At 37.5% G+C, this 19,976-nt stretch overlaps 1 protein-coding gene across 1 annotated transcript in view; it reads right to left on the reverse strand.

The window, feature by feature from the left end:
- Positions 1-3,915: 3,915 nt before the first annotated feature.
- Positions 3,916-19,976, reverse strand: part of FBXL5 (F-box and leucine rich repeat protein 5) — a 45,081-nt gene continuing 29,020 nt past the window's right edge. Inside the window, exons 10-11 of the mRNA XM_047798220.1 lie at positions 11,806-11,954; positions 3,916-4,697 (exon numbers count right to left, since the gene is read on the reverse strand). Of these exons, the coding sequence (XP_047654176.1) occupies positions 4,621-4,697; positions 11,806-11,954 (226 nt within the window). The 3' untranslated portion in view covers positions 3,916-4,620. The remainder of the gene's footprint in view (positions 4,698-11,805; positions 11,955-19,976) is intronic.

Below are 19,976 nucleotides of genomic sequence, written 5' to 3' on the forward strand. Positions count from 1 at the left end.
GACAAGAATATACATCAGGGAAAAGACAGCTTTTTCAATAAAAGGTTTTGGGAAAACTGGACGACTACATACAAAGAAATCAAACTGGACTACTTTCTTACACCATATACAAAAATAAACTCAAAATGGATTAAAGACTTAAATGTAAGAAACTCTGGAGTTCCCATCGTGGCTCAGTGGAAATGAATCTGACCAGGAACCATGAGGTTGCAGGTTCAATCCCTGGCCTTGTTCAGTGGGTTAAGGATCTGGCGTTGCCATGAGCTGTGGTGTAGGTCACAGATTCGGCTCAGATCTGGCGTGACTGTGGCTGTGGTGTAGGCTGGCAGTGTAGCTCCAATTAGACTCCTAGCCTGGTAACCTCCATATGCTGTGAGTCCACTCCTAAAAAGCAAAAAAGAAAGAAAGAAAGAAAGAAAGAAAGAAAACACAGGCTGTATGCTCTTTTGACACTGGTCTAAGCAGTGTTTGGATATGACTCCTCAGGGAAGAGCAACAAAGTAAAATTTAAGCAAATGGGGTTACATTAAATTAAAAAAAAATAAAGCTTTTACAGAGAAAAAAAATCAAAAAATTGTCAACAAAACAAAAATGCAGCCTACTAAATGAGAGGAGATATTTGCAGATGGTATATCTGACAAAGTGTTAACATCCAAAAAAGAATTCAGGAGTTCCCGTCGTGGCGCAGTGGTTAACGAATCCAACTAGGAACCATAAGGTTGCAGGTTCGGTTAACGATCTGGCGTTGCCATGAGCTGTGGTGAAGGTTGCAGATGCGGCTCGGATCCCGCGTTGCTGTGGCTCTGGCGTAGGCCAGCAGCTACAGCTCCGATTTGACCCCTACCCTGGGAACCTCCATATGCCACGGGAGCGGCCCAAAAAATAGCTAAAAAGACAAAAAAAAAAAATTCATACAACTTGACATTAAAAAAAAAAATCCAAACAGGAGTTCCCATTGTGACTCAGTGTGTTAAGAACTGACATAGTGTCCATGAGGAATGCTGGTTTGATCCCTGATCTCACTCAGTGAGTTAAGGATCTGGTGTTGCCACAAGCTGCAGTGTAGGTCAGATGTGTTCCAATTTGATCCCTAACCCAGGAACTTCCATATGCCACAGGTTTGGCCATAAATAGAAAAAAAAGAAAAAAAAAGAAAAAAAAAGAAAAAAAAAAAAACCACCAGACTGAAAAATGGGCAGCAGACCTGAATAGGTATTTTTCCAAAGATGTACAGATGGCCAACAGAGACATGAAAAGATGCTCATCATAAACTGCTGGGGAAATGCAAATCAAAACCACAATGATACCACCTCACACCTGGCAGAATTTGCTATTATCAAAGACAACCAATAAGCGTTGGTGAAGATGGGGAGAAAAGGAAACCCTCACACATTGTTGGTGGGATTGTAAACTGGTGTAGCCCCTAGGGAAAACAGTATGGAAGTCTTCAAAAAATTAAAAATAGAACTGCCAGCAATTTTACTTCCGAGTATTTACCTCGAGAAAACAAAAACACTAATTTGGAAAGTTACACATGCACTCCAGTGTTTACTGGTGCATTATTTACAATAGCCACTTTCCTAAGTGTCCATGGAAAGAAAAATTGATAAAGATGTGATTTTATATATATATATAAAACATATATACAGAATATTACTCGGCCATTAAACAGAAACCTTGCCACTAGAAACATGGATGGATCTAAAGAATATTATGTGAAATTAAGTCGGAGAAGGACAAATACAATAAGACCATTTACATGTGGAATCTAACACACAAAACAAAAACAGTCTCACAAATACAGAAAATAAACCAGTGGCTGCCAGAAGAGAGGGGAATGGGGGGTGGGAAATAGGTGAAGGGGATTCAGAGGTACAAACAGTAAGTCATTGGGATGTAATATACAGCATAATATGGCAAATAATACGGTAATAACTTTCTATGGGTATAGATGGTTACCAGATTTACCAGTGATCATTTTATAATGTGTCCAAATGTTACTATTCTTAGTAAACTTGAAACTAACATAATATTGTATATCAACTATATTTCATGAGAAATAAATTTAGGAAAAGTTTTAAAGCATTAACTGTCCTTAATAATAAACAGCAATTAATATTTAAAAACTATGTTATCGGCACAAATGAACCTCTCCACAGAAAAGAAAATCCTGGACCTGAAGAATAGACTTGTGGTTGCCAAGGGGGAGGGGGAGGGAGTGGGGTGGATGGGGAGCTTGGGGTTAATAGATGCAGACTATCGCCTTTGGAATGGATTAGCAATGAGATCCTGCTGTGTAGCCCTGGGAACTATGTCTAGTCACTTATGATGGAGCATGATAATATGAGAAAAAAGAATGTAAACATGTATGTGTAACTAGGTCACCATGCTGTACAGTAGAAAAAAAATGTATTGGGGAAATAACAATTAGAAAAAATAAAGAAAAACTATATTATCACCCTATGGAACTGGGAGGAGGGGAGGATGTTAGAAAAACAGTGAGTTTTCATACTGTGCTCACATACTGCAGTATGGTTCAAGTCCTATTTAATTAGCACAGGACAAAGCACCACAATTACCTAGAACCCCTGGGATATCAGCTGCTCAAATTAATTTATAAAGAACACTTAAGCCAAATCCTAAAAAATCACTTATCGTGAATTTTTTTTCCGTTAAGTAGTATCAAAACTTTCACTTCCAAAATATTATACTGTTTTCTGATTACATGCAGTATAAACTTTAGTCCTTCCTTGATGACTCAAGGCCATGGTTATAGATGACTTAATTTTTACCATGCAGTTCATATAAATACATACATGGGGAGCTCCTTGGTGGCATAACTGGTAAAGGATCCAGTGTCGTCACTGCAGTGGCTCATATTGCTGCTGAGGTGTGGGTTTGATGCCTGGCCCTGAAACCTCTGCATGCTATGGGGCACAGCCAAAAAAAAAAAAGATGAAGTATAGGGTTGGGACTCAATCCAAAAGACTTATTTTAGTTTGCTTTCTTGAAACAGTCCCTGATGTCAACTTTTCAAATAAACTTTAGTAAACACTTAAGGAAATAAAAATGCAATAATCACAAAACAGTCAACTTTACAAAATAAAACTCCTGACCCTGTAAGCGCTCATTAAACTGAGATTTCCTCTCAAGTTCTCTATGGGAATCCAGACGTTTTTTTCTTTGTGCTTAGGCCAGACTTCTAAAGGCATCAGTTAAGTGTACTGGTGCCACAAGAGACATGAGGACTTAAGCTGAGACACAAACTCAGGGGTAAGACGGGCTGCTCACACAGCTGCCCTATCCTATGTACAAGAGACCCTTGGGGCTCCATCTTTTATTTCACAAATGTTAACAGCAATGGAATCAAAATGAGAACACTTAGAGAAAGATGAAATTTCCGAGTCTATTATTTATAACCCCATCAAATGACTCTTCCTTCACCTTTAGACAACTCTGTGTAAAAAAAATTTTAGCCTGAACTGAAATCTGTACCTTTCCTACTCCTTCTCTTCCTCAATAAAACAAACAAAAAATACCTGGTACCACAAAGAACATGATTGCCAGATTACCTCCTCTCCCATGACCGTGCAGGCGCTTACAAAAACAGACGACGTGCTGCTGACTTTTCTCCTCTTCATGCCATAAAATCATACATGGCATGGCAGAAAATAGACTCAATATGTACCTTTCTGAATAGCAACAAAGATAAGCTTACAAATTCAAATTCTTACTGCACGATTAATTTCAAAAAGACAAATCAGCTCCAGAAAATTAGGCGTCTGTCTAGAACTACTTATTTGTCAGGGTCATGATTTCATGGGAGCCCAGAGGACCTATTTAGTCCTATTTCACAGTAAAGTAACCCTGGATCGAGATTTATAATAAAATCAAAACACAAAAGAAATTACTTGGTAAAGTCCTCAAAGCAGATTTTATTTATACATTTCTTCAAATGACTGTGGAACTTTTAAAAACCCCTCCCAAATGTGACAATTTAAGGGACAGTGGTGGCAACCAGGGGTCTTTGAAGAAAACGAATACAAATACACTGGTGCTGCGCCAGCTCACTGAGCTAACACCAAAAAGCCAATTTACTTATAATCTTAAAAAATCTTTTATGTTTGAATTGGCCCTCTGAGAATGGTTCAAATAAAGGAAACATTATGGAAAAGAGACTGGTTTCCAAAATGTGCAGTCTCCAAAAATAAAACTTCAGAAATGTATGTCTAAAAAGATCTGCAAAGCTTGGTACAGTGTTTATCTATAAAGAGAACCAATAACCCACTGACTTCAAAACTCAAAATAATCTAAAAAATACTTTAAATGGCATGGCATTAGAGACATTTTTTCAAAGTATTCAGTTTAAAAGAAATCTGATAAACCTATTCTCACCCTATGAAAAGACCTAATCCCTTTCTAAAACAAAAATATGATTTGCAAGAGAAACAACACTGTACAATTCACTGGTAAATTAAGATTTCTGAGGCTGTAAGAAAGGGGGCCGAAACAAGTCACACTCAAAAAGGGATGGTTAACACAAGAAATGTGCTGTAAGTAAAGTGCATGAAAGGAAGCCTGCTCAGCTAAATGAAGTAGACAAAGGTCAGAAGTCAAGGGTCATTCGCCAGAGCGGCAGCAGGCTCGAAAACCACACTGCAAATTCTGGCATCCGCTGGCGGTGTCAGCATGAGGACCTGTATGAAAACAGAAAAGTGTGAAAGAAGGAATTTCTTGTCACATAAACATAATCATGCTAATAAAAGAAGTACAACACTGATTTTTTTCTCTAGTAATACATTTATAACATAGAAGTAAAATCTCATGAGTGTATAAAAAATCATTCAGCCCAAAAATCACCAGCGGCAGCTTGACTTTGACAAATATAGGTGAAAGAAAATATTTTTTTCCTGCAACAATCTTACAAAATAAAAAAATCCAAGAAGAAAAGAGACAACCCACAGAAGCAAGACTGTCAGGTTAACTTAACAGTGGATTTCTTATACCATAAGCATCCTTCCTAGAAATATAATTAAGGCAAAAACAACCCTATCTGTAATAGATAAGCTAAAGAATCCAGTATTGAGCAATCATAATAAATATTATATTCAAAATTTTTGTTAAAAACAAACAATATAGACACAGCCTTAACATATTTGCCATGTTGTTACTTAACGTCTTTACCCAAAATAAATCACGTGGTAGAATTATATGAAATTATCTTCCAGAATTAGGTATATAATAAGTGATTGATTAAAAACATATACAAGACATAATAAAAATTGTGATTCAATTACAAAGACAATAATGACACATTTGTGGAATGGCTGCCATTTTATTTCAATTACATTATGCTACCCAGACACCAGATTAAAAGATCCATTAGGGAACACAGCTGAGAATCAGAAAATGTCAAAGAGATATCATGGCACATATTCAAATGTTAAGTACTCTGAATGAATGTTTTCATAAAGTCCGGAAAATGTGGAAAAGACATTTTAATTATACTGAAGTCTTTCAGTATGTCTGCACCATGAACAAAGTTAATTAGTTCTTTACTCATCAATTAGAACCAAAATATTTGCAATTGCTCTAAGGACCATAAAAATACATGAAGTATAATTATAGAAAATAATATTTATTTTATCAAATAGATTATAATTTTAAAATACTACCACCCTGGAGTGATATCTAGATTTTAACTCAGAAAAATTAACTTTGTTTTGTTTTTTAAAGTAGCACCCCACTGTAAAAGAAGGCAACTATGCTATTAGCACTACAAGAAAATAACTACTCACAATATATAGAACATACTTATTTCCTGGAATTTAATTTTTCTTTGTATTCCTGAAATCGCAATATACAAAACACAAAGGGCTAATTTTTTAGGATATACAATCAATGAAGTATAACACCCACATATTTCACTATGAAAATAATAATGTATGAAGAAGCTAATGAACTTTACGAGCATAGTGGAACTGCAATAGCTTACGATTTATTATCAAATACTTATGTTTACTTTTAAAATTAATATGACGCTGGGATCTGGGAAGCAAGAATGGGAATGGGCAATGGTATATGAAAAAAGCCTGGCCACAGTTTTATAACTACTGAAGCCAATGATATGTAAGGATTCATTACATTATGTTTATATGCTTAAAATTTTCCATAAAAGTTTAAGATAATTTCAAATATAAAACTGAATTATTACAAGGCTACTTTTTATTTAGTCAAAATTAAAATCCATTTTGAAAATGAAAAGTTGAATGTGTCAAATACTTAAAATACACAAGTAGCATTCCTTTTAAGATTCTTTTCCCCTAAAATAAGATACAATGTTAGACATTTTAACCAGAGTCAAAATAAAACTTCTTATTACGTTATTACTAGATGTTTAGCAGAAATGCCCTAGTAAGGAATCCTAGGGTTTGAAACTCTCCTCCTACCTGACAACGTCTGATCGGGTTTTCCCTCTGGACACATTTTCAGCTTTAACCACTACTCCCCACCTTCCCGGCTCAGCTTGCCCTTCCTCACCCCTCACACTGCTTCCTGCTTTGCCTGCCAATCACTCAGCAGAGCCTTCCTCCAGGACCCAGCATCCTGCCTCACTCTCACTGCCCTCAAACAGTCCCTGTGATGCGCTTAACTGGTGGATTCTGAAGAAACATTATCTATCATTTTCTCAGTATATAATTCTATTCTAAATTTTCTGAAAGGGAGAAATATGAAGAAAGAGCCATGGAGACTTGGGTGCAACATTCCAAACAGAAACTCCCTGAAATACTTCAAAACATCTACGTTTCTATTTTCTCAAGGACAGAAAGGTAAGAAAAAAATTTGTACTGAAATCAACAGTGGCCTAGGAAAAAAAAAATCATAAGCAATGGCTGAAACCAAAGTGAAGTGTGCTACTGGTTTTCAAGAGAGAAAATGAAATGGAGCCGCAAAGGAAGCTATTCAAAAAATTCTTATTTTTCCAAACATAGGAACTTTACTTAATTGTGCTTTGCTTTACTGTATTTTGCAAATATTGCATTTTTTTTTTCAAACTAAGGTTTGTAACAACCTTACATTAGGCAAGTTTACTGGCACTATTTTTTTTTTCAAACAGATTTGCTAACTTCTTGTCTGTGTCACATTTTGGTCATTCTCACAATATTTCAAGCTTTTTCATTATTACACTGGTTATGGTGATCTATGATCAGTGATCTTTAATGTTACCAGTAAGATTCACTGAAGGCTCAGAAGACGGTTTGCATTTTTTAGCAATCAATATTTTTAAATTAAAGCATGTACACTGGGTTTTTTAGACATAAAGCTACTGCACTTAGGAGACTACAGTATAGTGCAACCTAACTTTTATATGCACTCAGAAACCAAAATATTCATGTGGCTCACTGTACTGCAATACTTGCTTTATTACGATGGTCTGGAACCAAACTCTCAAAATCTCTGAGGTATACCTGTACTACACAGTTTTTCACCATCTTCCCCAAAAAACAGAGGCCCAGGATCCTCAGCATCCACACTGGTGACCTGAGAAAACTCTTTGCTCTCAAAGTCTAAAAAATGGTAGTAGGGATAATAGAGGAAGAAAAATGTGCTTATTAGATAGGAAGTAACCCTATCTTGCTATCTGTCAGCATCTCCTTGTTTCAACACAAAACAAAATTCTCCTGATATACAGTGTGCTCCCTCTCCCTCAAATATGCACTAGAATGTGAGTTTTTTGGGTTTTTTTGTTTTTTGGTTTTTTTGTTTTGTCTCTTTAGGGCCGCACCCACAGCATATGGGGATCCCCAGGCCAGGGGTCCAATCGGAGCTACAGCTGCTGGCCTACACCACAGCCACAACAATGCCAGATCCGAGCCAAGTCTGCCACCTACAGCACAGCTCACGGCAACGCCAGACCCTTAGCCCACTGAGCAAAGTCAGGGATCGAACCCGCAACCTCATGGTTCCTAGTCGGATTTGGTTCCACTGCACCTCGATGGGAACTCCCTAGAATGTGAGCTTCAGTGGAAGTCTAAGGGCATAAATGGCACTTAACCAATACCTGTAATACTAACTACCTCAAAACTATAGCCCCATCATGAGGTCAGTGACATTTCCAGGGACTGATCCTAATAATCCACAAAAATGATTATCATCCATGAAGAGATTTTACTTTGCTGAAGGCCTGGGGCAAAGCAAAAGAGAAGACAACCACTGTTTTTAGCTTTAGTTTCATACTATAGAAAACAGGGGAGAAGAGCAATTTCCAAAGCACAGAAATCATAAGCAATGTTAACAGCAAACTCTTAAGCATCACAGAAGGACTGTGGACAAGAGAATAATTCGGCAACAGAAACAGTGAAGCAGTACTAGAAAGAAATATAACTAAGATATGTTGGATTGCCAAATATCTCACGGAGAGCTTCTATAGACAAAGAATTCAAAAGGTAAACATTTGACTTATCAGCAGTAAATGTTGATCTTGATATGAGATAAAAAATCTAAATGGTTATAATATATGAGGGCTAAATTACAATAAATAATAATAAAGTAAACCGAAAAATAACACCTGCAAAACCATTAAATAAAATCTTCAAAATGCACAGTAAAAAATAAAATTTGTAAGAAAGCATTTTAAAAATATAAGAAGAGCGATAATGTTGGCTATTGTTAGCTACTGTTATTTTCCCAATTTTTTATTACTGAATTATTTGGTTTTTCTAATTTTAGGTATCTTATGCTATATATCTGCACTTACCTTCACTTACCTTTAATTCCTCTTTAACTTAAATTAGAAACATAAGAGAGCAAATCATCTGAGACTGTATCACCTACACAACTATGAGCTAATCTATCTTATTCATACATTAAACAGACATGAAATGCAAATCAATACAAAAAGTTTATTTGCTGTCATTGTTCAAATGTTCTTCAGAGCTCTAAAATTATGCAATTCCATGCATTTAAGAATTCCAACACTTCTTAAATGACAAAGAATTGTTTACATGTTATGGCTATTAAGCCTTCTTTTATACTTAAATCTTAACTCTTTCATCAATCAAATAACAAATTTAAATGTCATGAAGAATCATTCAGAAGAATAAAAATGACACTTTATGCCAATGCTTAGTACAGTATCTTGCTCACAGGAGATACTGTCTGAACACCTGATTACTAAATGATCTTCTCCAAAATCTGTCAGTGCTTAGCAAACACAAAATGTTGTTTTACTTATCACTTATTTAGTTAATGAATATCATTTATCAATATTCACTTCTTTTAGTTAGTAATCTGGTAATTAACTATGTAAACTCTCTCCCTCTCTTTTTTTTTGCTTTTTGTTTTTTAGGGCCACATGTGTGGCACATGGAAGTTTCCAGGCTAGGGGTCCAATTGGGGCCGCAGCTTCCAGCCACAGTCACAGCAATACAGGATCCGAGCCGCATCTGTGACCTACACCACAGCTCACGGCAACGCCGGATCCTTAACCCACTGAATGAGGCCAGGGATCGAACCGCATCCTCATGGATACTAGTTGGGTTCGTTACCGCTGAGCCACAACGGGAACTCCTGTAAACTCTTTTGACAAAATACATTTTTAGTTAAATGTTACTCTCAAATATTAAAATATGATGTGTCACCTAAATATGCCTATTAGTCTAAGAACACATATAAAAATATTGACTACTCTCAGAATAAAAGTAATAATAAAAAGGGAGTTCTCCAATCACTAAATATTTAGTGCACAAGTTGAACTGTAATGAAAGATACTGGATCGACAGAGTCATCTTGCAAACTGGATACATTGCAACTTTATTCCATCACTTTCTAGGTTGTCCATATGTCCTTTTAAGGAAAAGACTGTATCAGAACAATGCTTTAAGAGCAACTGGCTGGAACTCTGGAATATAAGTTTATTGACAAGCAACCTTGGAAACTTTAAAGGATTTCCATTTTCCCCAAATCATGTTTTAAGAAGCTGTAAAAAGAGGCTTGGTATTGGATTATACAAGCACTATCAATTTCCTTTCAAACCTTTTGAAGTCAGACAAGTTCATTAAAATTCATTTACTGAAAATTACCACTCATTTATCAAAAAAAAAATCTTAACACTGAACAAAAGGAATGTAGCTGTTACTTTGGAACACTTTAATATTTATATATTCAAAACCGGTCAAGATGAAAGGAATTCTAACATACTAACAAAGTACAAGATTTTAAGTATTTAACTTTATCCCATCATCTAAATTGTTTCAAGAAGTTTTAAAAACACACACACATACACGTTAGGCAGATCATATAAATGAGGTGAAACCCAATCCCCCTACCAACCCAATAAACCCTAAAATAAATATAAAAAATTAGATTCTGAGAAGATACATTCCCGCAACCATAACCTATGCTAAAATCAGTGCAGACACTTCTAATGCAACCTACCAATAAGATGTTTTTTCTATAAAAAATGACTGCTTACTGATTACTTTTTACAATGTGTCCTATAAGCTTTAGGAAGTACTACCCTGAACCTACAATGAAAATTAAAAAAAAAAAAAAAAAAACCTCTCCTCAAACTCATTCCATCTGCAAAAGAAGCCAGTGCTTCACTGCTGCACCCAAACTTTCTTCTGTACACTGTGCAGGTTGCAGCTAAAATGAAATTCATTTTCATCATTCCTTATTATACAGTGAAGGCAGGAGAGAGCAAAGAAAGGCTCCAACTTAGTGTTGCTATTTCCAGAACATGGGAGGTCGTCCTGGGCATCACCAATGTGGTTACACAAACAAGAGCTGCTACCTCTTACCGCTTCATATATATTTTAAGGAAAATCTAATCTCTAAGAAATGGCAGATTTGCTAACTTCTCTGCCTACTGATATGTCCTCTAATCTTCCTAGCTCCTGTCAATTTTCCTGCCTGAGAGAAATTCAATTGATCTTCCCATCATCTTAAGATGAACCGGACTCTTAAAAATAACCGCACATGATGTAAAAAGATACTGCAGAATCTGAACCATGTAAGTTTTTTCCGTATAGGAAAATTTATAAATATAGGATGTTGATTTGCTTGCTAGTAATTGAGGAGCAATTTTTATGCTTTAGAATTTCAGTGATTATCAAATGCCTAATAGGGCACTGAATGTACTTTGAAAAAGCACATTTTTAATCAGGTTCATTGCAGGGTGGGAACAGGCTTAAAAAAACAAAATAAAACAAAAAATCAAGAAATGTTTATTTGATGAATGTTAAAAGCAGGTTCAAGAACCAATGTCTAACACACGATAGGAATTCCGGTCATGTTTAAAGCACTTCAGCCTCTTCCTAATACCACAGCATCCTCCTCAGTCTTGTACGAGATTTGAGATTTACGTGGAACCAAACCCAGAGTCCCTGAGGAGTTCACGCTACCACGGTTCTCCTTTTTCTACCACATCTTACGAAGCTGTCCTACAAGAAAACTGATGCTATCATCCCTAAGAACTAGGTGTATCTAGCGCATCGATCCTCCTAAGGGGTTATCGAGTGCTCCTTCCCTCTAGAGGAGCTCCCCCAGATGAGGAGACTTTTAGTAGTTCTACACAACCTCCCACTTTGGAATGACTAAGCTACTACACATTTCTAAGAGCTGACAGAATAGAGAGGTGAAATCTCTCTCCACGAGAAAAACTTACCTTTAGAAAAAGACTAAAAGTAAAAATATTTTAGTAATGAGAAATCTCGAAAACAAAACAGAAACCCTAATTCTCAGAACCGTTAAACAAATTTAAATCAATTCATCCAAAATTATCTCAATGTGAAAAGGTATTACCGTTAATGTTGTCACAGTAGTAAAAGTATTCATCATTTAGAGAAGGACATGCTGAAACCAAATCCTGCAGGCCTGCGCCAGTTACAGTGAGACAACCAGAGAGATTAAGGTGCTCCAAATAAGGCAGCCCTCCTCCCAGAGTCAAAACCCTGTAAGAGAAGCAAGTCAACAATCAGAATATATTAATAACAAAAATATATGATAGAACCTATAAAAATGTAGGTATTCCTATGGCCCAGTAGACTACCATTAATATACCTTTCAATTTGGTAATGAGAAAATTAAAGAATTTCTATAAAACATGACAACTAACTTCATCCTTAGGATGAAGGACACATGTAACAGAGACATTTCTAAAGACATGCAATAAACAGGAGTTCCTGTCGTGACGCAGTGGTTAACGAATCCGACTAGGAACCATGAGGTTGCGGGTTCAGTCCCTGCCCTTGCTCAGTGGGGTGGCGATCTGGCGTTGCCGTGAGCTGTGGTGTAGGTTGCAGATGCGGCTCGGATCCTGCATTGCTGTGGCTCTGGCGTGGGCCGGTGGCTGCAGCTCTGATTAGACCCCTAGCCTGGGAAACTCCATGTGCCGCGGGAGCGGCCCAAGAAATGGCAAAAAGACAAAAAAAAAAAAAAAAAAACCCTAAAGACATGCAATAAACAAGTTCCGTGAAATTTTTCTTTGTAGGAACATAAAAGTAACTCAATTCCTACAGAAAAGAAGTACTGAATTCTGGAATTGTAATCTGCATTCTCCTACTAAATTGTTTAAATGACAATTATCAAGAAAATTACTCATCAGTTTGGCAGTTCCTCAAAGAGTTATGACATCAGCATGTAACCAAAAATTACTCTCATAAATATATACCCGAGACATAAAAACATAAAAACAGAAAAATTTGCTAACAAATGTTCACAGCAGCATTAGTCATAATATCCGAAAAGTGGAAACAACACAAATATCCATTAATAAATTTAATGGATAAATGAAATATAGTATATCCAAACAATTAAATATTATGTAACCACAAAATACTGATTCATGCTACAGCCTGGATGAACCTTAAAAACACTGTGCCACATAAAAAGAGTCAGATACAAAAGACCACATATTATATAATTCCATTTATATGAAATGTCCAAACAGGCAGAATAGACAGAGACACAGAAAGTATGAGTGGTCGTCAGGGGCTGGGGGCAAAGAAGAATGAGGAACCCTATGCTAATGAGCATAGGGTTTCTTTCTGGCTAATGAAAATGTCTCTAATTTGATAGTGGTGATGGTTGCCAATCTTGTAAATAAACAAAAACCCACTGATTTATACCACTTAATGGTATATGAACTTCACTTCAATAAAATGAAAAACCTAATGGCATACCCTAGAAGAATAAAAATAACAATTTATATAAAAAGGACAACATGAGAAATTGGCTAAAATGGCAAAGGCAGAGCTGAAAAATATCAAGAACAAAATTGAGAACATCAATTTTCTGTATTACAATAGCAAAGAATGGGAAATCTAGAAACAGTCTACTTGTCAGGGATATTAAGAAACTAATAATACAATAAATTTAGTAAAACAATTAGCATGATTATGCAGGTACATGGAAATTAGAAAGTAAAGGTAAGGAAAGTTATGTAAACTATTGAGATTAGAATAAACTTTGTTTGTTTTCTTTCTACAGCTGCATCTGTGACCTATGCAAGTTTCCAGGCCAGGGATGAACTGGATCCCATTGTAAATTATGGAAATAATTGCATATTCAGTGAGAGACATTAACGGACAAAGATTAGTACATACATTTTAATGCTCTGTCACTGAATGTTTAAAAGGAAAAAAATGGTTTATTAAAAACAGCTTATGGGAGTTCCCGTCGTGGCGCAAAGGATACGAATCCGACTAGGAACCATGAGGTTGCAGGTTTGATCCCTTGCCTTGCTCAGTGGGTTGAGAATCTGGCATTGCTGTGGCTGTGGTGTAGGCCAACAGCTACAGTTTCAATTAGACCCCTAGCCTGGGAACCTCCATATGCTGTGGATGTGGCCCTAAAAAGACAAAAATAAATAAATAATAAAAAATAAAAACAACTGACCAAGACACCCATACACATGAGAGATTTAAATGCATACTTCTTATATTTTGACTAAAAAAGACTATTTTTTCTTAAATCATAGATTGCCTGATGTATCCCTACAGTTCAAATTAACAGTGGCAGTCCAGAACCTCACTGGCGTGACTGGGGCTATAGCAGTTACACAAGATTTTTTTTTTTGTCTTTTTAGGGCCAGCCCTGTGGCATATGAAAGTTCCCAGGCTACAGGTCAAATCGGAGCTGCAGGTGCCTGCCTACACCACAGCCACAGCAATGTGGGATCTGAGCCACATCTGTGACCTACACCACAGTTCATGACAACGCCGGATCCTTAACCCACTGAATGAGGTCAGGGATCAAACCAGCATCCTCATGGATATTAGTCAGGTTTGTTTCCACTGAGCCACAATGGGAACGCCTAGAGATAGATGTCTTTAAAGGAAGACAGTATAGGGTTTGAAGTTTACTGATTCTTTTCTTTTCCTGGAAAGGTGAATGGCTCGTAATAATTAAAAAAAAAAAAGCAAAAAGAAAAAAAAAGCTCATAATAATTAAAAAAAAAAAAGCTTCTAAATGTGGTCTAAAAGATCTCAGAAGGTATCTCAACGTAGAGACTGCTGAAACTTAAAATTTTTTAGTTGAGGACAGACTGCATGGAATATAAAAACTTCATTATCACAAACACATAATGTGAGTAAACCATATATGTATTCGCTGGCCTCACCAAGTCGAGAGGGATCTCAAGCCAAACCTAAACAAGCAATTATAATATCATGTGATAAATGTTCTCCGGACACATACTGAAGAGCTTTGGTGCGGGGAGGGGGAGGGGGCACAAAAGGTTTCCCATAGGAAGAGACATTTAAACTGTAATGGAGATAGAAACAGATGGAAGCTAGCCCATAAACACATGTTAGAGAGAGAGAGCAAATGCAAATGTATGAAAGCAAGAGGAACACGGTACAGGCGTACCTCAGAGATACTGCAGGTTCCGTTCTAGATAAAAGTTCTACCATAATAAAGCAAGTCACACAAATTTTTTGGATTTCCAGTGCATATAAAAGGTTACATTTAGGAGTTTCCGTTGTGGCACAGCGGAAACGAATCTGACTAGGAACCATGAGGTGGCGGGTTCAATCCCTGGCTTCGCTCACTGGGTTAAGAATCCAGTGTTGCCATGAACTGTGGTGTAGGTCACAGACACGGCTTGGCTCTGGCATTGCTGTGGCTCTGGCATATGCCGGCAGCCAACAGCTCTGACTGGACCCCTAGCCTGGGAACCTCCATAGGCCACGGGTGCGGCCCTAAAAAGACAAGACAAAAAAAAAAAAGTTACCTTTACATTATACTGTAGTCTACTAAGTGTGCAATAGCATGATGTCCAAAAAATCTATGCGCATTACTTAATTAAAAATACTTTAGGAGTTCCCTTTGTGGCGCAGTGGAAACGAATCCAACTATTACCCATGAGCATGCGGGTTTGATCCCTGGTCAGGCAGCTGTGGTGTAAGTCGCAGACTCGGCTAGGAACCCATGTTGCAGTGGCTATGGCTGTGGCAGGCAGCTGAAGCTTTGATTCGACCCCTAGCCTGGGAACTTCCATATGCCGCAGATACAGCCCTAAAAAAGGGGGGGGGGGAGAAATATTCTGTTACTGATTGCTAAAAGTACTTATTGTATCACCTGGGCCTTCAGCCGCAAGTCATAATCTCTTTGCTGGCCAAGGGTTGTTGACGGCTGCTGACAGATCAAAATGACGGTTGTTGAAGCCTGGGGTGGCTAAGCAATTTCTTAAAATGAGACAACAGTGAAGGGTTGTTACCGTGACTAACTGACTCTCTCTTTCATGAAGAATTTCCCTGCAGCATGTAATGCTTTTTGACAGCATTTGACCCACAGGAGATCTTCTTTCAAAACGAGAGTCAATACTCTCAAGCCCTGCCACTGCTTTAACAACTAAGTTTACGTAATATTCTAAATCCTTTGTTGTCATTTCAACTATCTTCACAATATTCTCACCAGGAATAAGTTCTATCTCAAGAAACCACTTTCTTTCATTCAGTAAGAAACTCCTCATTCATTAAAGTTTTATACAGAGATAATTCAATCACATTTCATACTCTACTTAAAATTCTAGTTCTCTTGCTGTTTTTACCTCTGCAGTTACTCCCTCCACTGAAGTCTTACACCCCTCAAAGTCATTCATGAGGGTTGGAACCAACTTCTTCCCAACTCCTATTGATGCTGGTATTCTGACCTCTTCCCATAAATCGTAAATGTTCTTCATGGCATCTAGAATAGTGAATCCTTTCCAGAAGGTTTTCAGTTAACTTTGCCCAATCCATCAGAGGAATCATTATCTATGGCAGCTATATAGCTTTGCAAAATGTTATTTCTTAAATAGTAAGACTTGAAAGTTGAAATGACTCCTTGATCCATGGGCTGCAGAATGGATGCTGTGTTAGCAGCAGGCATGAAAACAACGTGAATTTCACTGTGCATCTCCATCAGAGCTCTTGGGTGACCAGGAACATTATCTATAACCTGTAATATTTTTAAAGGACTTCTTTTATCCCCCTAAGAAGTAGGTTTCAATGATAGGCTTAAAATAATGCAGCAAACCATGTTGTAAATTGATGTGCTGTCATCCAGGCTTTGTTGTTTCATTTACAGAGCACAAGCAGAGTAGCTTTAGCATAATTCTTAAGGGCCCTAGGATTTTCGGAATGGTAAATAAGCATACAACTTCAAATCACCAGCTGTGTTAGCCCCTAAAAATTGAGTCAGCCTCCTTTGAAGCCAGGCATTAACTTCTCTCTAGCTATGAAAGTCCTCAATGATATTGTCTTCCAATATGAGGCTGTTTCTTCTACACTAAAAATCTGTTGTTAAGTGTAGTAGCTACCTTCATTAATTATTTTAGCTAGATCTTCTGGATAACTTGCTACAGTTTCCATATTATCAGAACCTTACCCTTTCTGTTTGTTTTTTTTAGGATCGCATCCACAGCACACAGAGGTTCCCAGGCTAGGGGTTGAATTGGAGCTACAGCTGCCAGCCTACACCACAGCCACAGCAATGTGGGATCCAAACCACATCTGCGACCTACATCACAGCTCATGGCAACACTGAATCCTTAACCCGCTGAGCGAGGCCAGGGATCAAACCCACAACCTCATGGTTCCTAGTGGGATTCATTTCCGCTGCACCACGACAGGAACTCCATGGCTTCTCAAACTTCATGAACCAACCTCTGCTAGCTTCTAACTTTTCTTCTGCAGCTTTCTCATCGCTTTCAGCCTTCATCAGACTGAAGAGAGCTACTGCCTTGCTCTAAATAAGGCTCTGGCTTTAAAAAACATTGTGGCTAGTTTGATCTTCTATCCAAACCACTAAAACTTCCTCCTTATCAGCAGCAAAAAGGCTGTTTGGCTTTCTTAGCATTCATGTGTTTATTGGAGTAGCACTTTTAACTTCTTTCAAGAACTTTCCCTTTGCTTTTACAACTTGGCCAACGGTTTGGTGAAAAAGAGCTTGGCTTTTGACATGCAATCCTCACTAAACTTAATCACATCTAGGTTTTGACTTAAAGGGAGAGACGTGAGATTCTTCCTTTTGTCTCACACTTAGAGGCCACTGCAGGGTTATCAACTGGCCTAATTTCAATGCTGTTGTCTCAGGAAATAGGGTAGCATGAGGGGAGGAAGAGAAATAGGGGTATGGCCAGTCAGTGGAGCAGCCAGAACACACATAGCATTATCGATTAGCTTTGCCATTTCATATGGTTTGTGGCGCTCTGAAACAAATGCAATAGTATCATCAAAAATCACTGATCACAGATCACCCTAACAAATACAATAATAATTAAAGTTTTAAAAACTGAAGAATTAAAGTGTGACACAGAGATGTGAAGTGAGCAAATACTGTGAGAAAAATGGCACTGACCGACCCACTCAATGAAGGTTGCTTCAAACCTTCAATTTGTGAAAAATGCATTTAGTCGTAAAGTTCAATACGGTGAAGTACAATAAAACAAAGTATGCCTGTATGTCGGAGGAGAGGAAAATAGCTGAGGATGGTAAAAGAAAGGATGGTTTGTGTGTGTGATGTTTATGTTTACCTGTTTGTTGTTTTTTGGCAGAGATGAAGATACGAAGAAGTTAAAGGAAGAGATTTAAGGAAGGTAACAAGATATAAACTACAGGGGCAAGCAAGGACCGAGAATCTGAACTTCAACCAAAGGGCAGTTAGGATTCATTGAAAGGTTTAGATGGAGGAGTAATAAGACATGCATTTTAGGAGTTCCCTGGTGTCCTAGCAGGATTTGGTATTGACACTGTTGTGGCTCAAGTTCCATTCCTGGCCCATGAACTTCCACATGTCATGGCACAACAAAAAAAAAAAAAAAAAAAGATATGCGTTTTAGAAAGGTCTCTAGTTGAATTTTTATCACCAGTGCCCAACTATATCAGGCACAGGCCTACACAGTAAAATGTAAAATGAATAAAACCCATTCTCTGCCCTCAATCAAAGAAAGAAACATTTTAACAAATAATTCATGCAGTAAATAAATTATAGAAATGTATACAAGTTATGGGGAGTTCCCGTCATGGTGCAGCAGAAACTAATCTTACTAGGAACCATGAGGTTGCGGGTTCGATCCCTGGACTCGCTCAGAGGGTTAAGGATCTGGTGTTGCTGTGGTACAGGTCACAGACACAGCTTGGATCTGGCGTTGCTGTGGCTGTGGTGTAAGCCAGCTGCTGTAGCTCTGATTAGACCCCTAGTCTGGGAACCTCCATTTGCCACAGGTGCGACCCTAAAAAGACAAAAAGAAAAAAAAAAAAAGAAAAAAAGAAATGTACACAAGTTATAGAAATAATACAGACCAAGGAGTAATTCAAAAGTAATAATCTTTAAAAGGATAGAATCCAGAATTCAACATTGTACAATTCATATTGCTGGTTTCCAATAAAAAACAAGATATTCAAAGAATCAGGAAAAAAAAAAAATCAATAGAAACATACTTTATATATTTTAAATATGCACAGGATTTAAAAGAAAATATGAACATAATGAAACAGAAAAATGCACTTGTATATTAATATTTTATATGTTTTAATATATTTACATATGATTTATATACTTATATATGTGTATGTATATACTGGAGGGAGCACGAGTGCACCAAATGAAAAGTACACTATCTGAAATAAAAAAAATACACTGAGATTAGCTACAATTAGATGCAAAAAAAAAGATTAGTGGACTTGAAGAATAACCAGATTAACCAAAATGAATGAAGCATCAAAAGAAAAAAGAACAAAAACAATAAGAAAAAAAAAGCCCTGGTGTTATGGGTTGAACTGTGTTCCTTTCCCCCAAAAAAAGATATGCTGAGGTCTTAACCCTCAGTATCAGAAACGTGACTTTAGTTGGACTTACATCTCTGCAGATTTAATCAAATTAAAATCAGGTCATTAGGGTGGGCCTTAACCCAATACGGCAGGTGTCCTCCTAAGAGGGAAATACACAGACGCACACACAAGGAAAGTGCCATGAAGAGATGCATAGATAAATAAACACCAAAAGGCGAAGGCCATATGAAGACTGAGGCAGAGACGGGGGTTATGTTGCCACATGCGAAACACCTGGCTCTACAAGAAGTTGGAAAAGTTAAGAAAGGATGCTCTCTCAGAGATTTCAGAGGGAGGATCGTTTGGCCCACACCTTGATTATGGAACTCTAGCCCCTAGAACAGTGAGAGAATTACTTTCTCTCATTTTATTATTTTATTTACTTACTTGTTTGTTTTTTAGGGTCGCGCTGCAGCATTACAGAAGTTCCCAGGTTAGGGGTTGAATCTAAGCTACAACTGCCGGCCTACACCACAGCCACAGCAATGTGGGATCCGAGCCATGTCTGAGACCTTATGGCAATGCCAGATCCTAACCTACGCTAGGAATCGAACCTGCGTCCTCATGGATACTAGTCAGGTTTGTTAGCAGTGAGCCATGATGGGAACTCCAAATTTCATCATTTTAACCACCTAGTTTACAGTACTTTGTCATGACAGT

The sequence above is a fragment of the Phacochoerus africanus genome, chromosome 10 (genome assembly GCF_016906955.1).
Source record: "Phacochoerus africanus isolate WHEZ1 chromosome 10, ROS_Pafr_v1, whole genome shotgun sequence".
Lineage (NCBI taxonomy): Eukaryota > Metazoa > Chordata > Mammalia > Artiodactyla > Suidae > Phacochoerus > Phacochoerus africanus.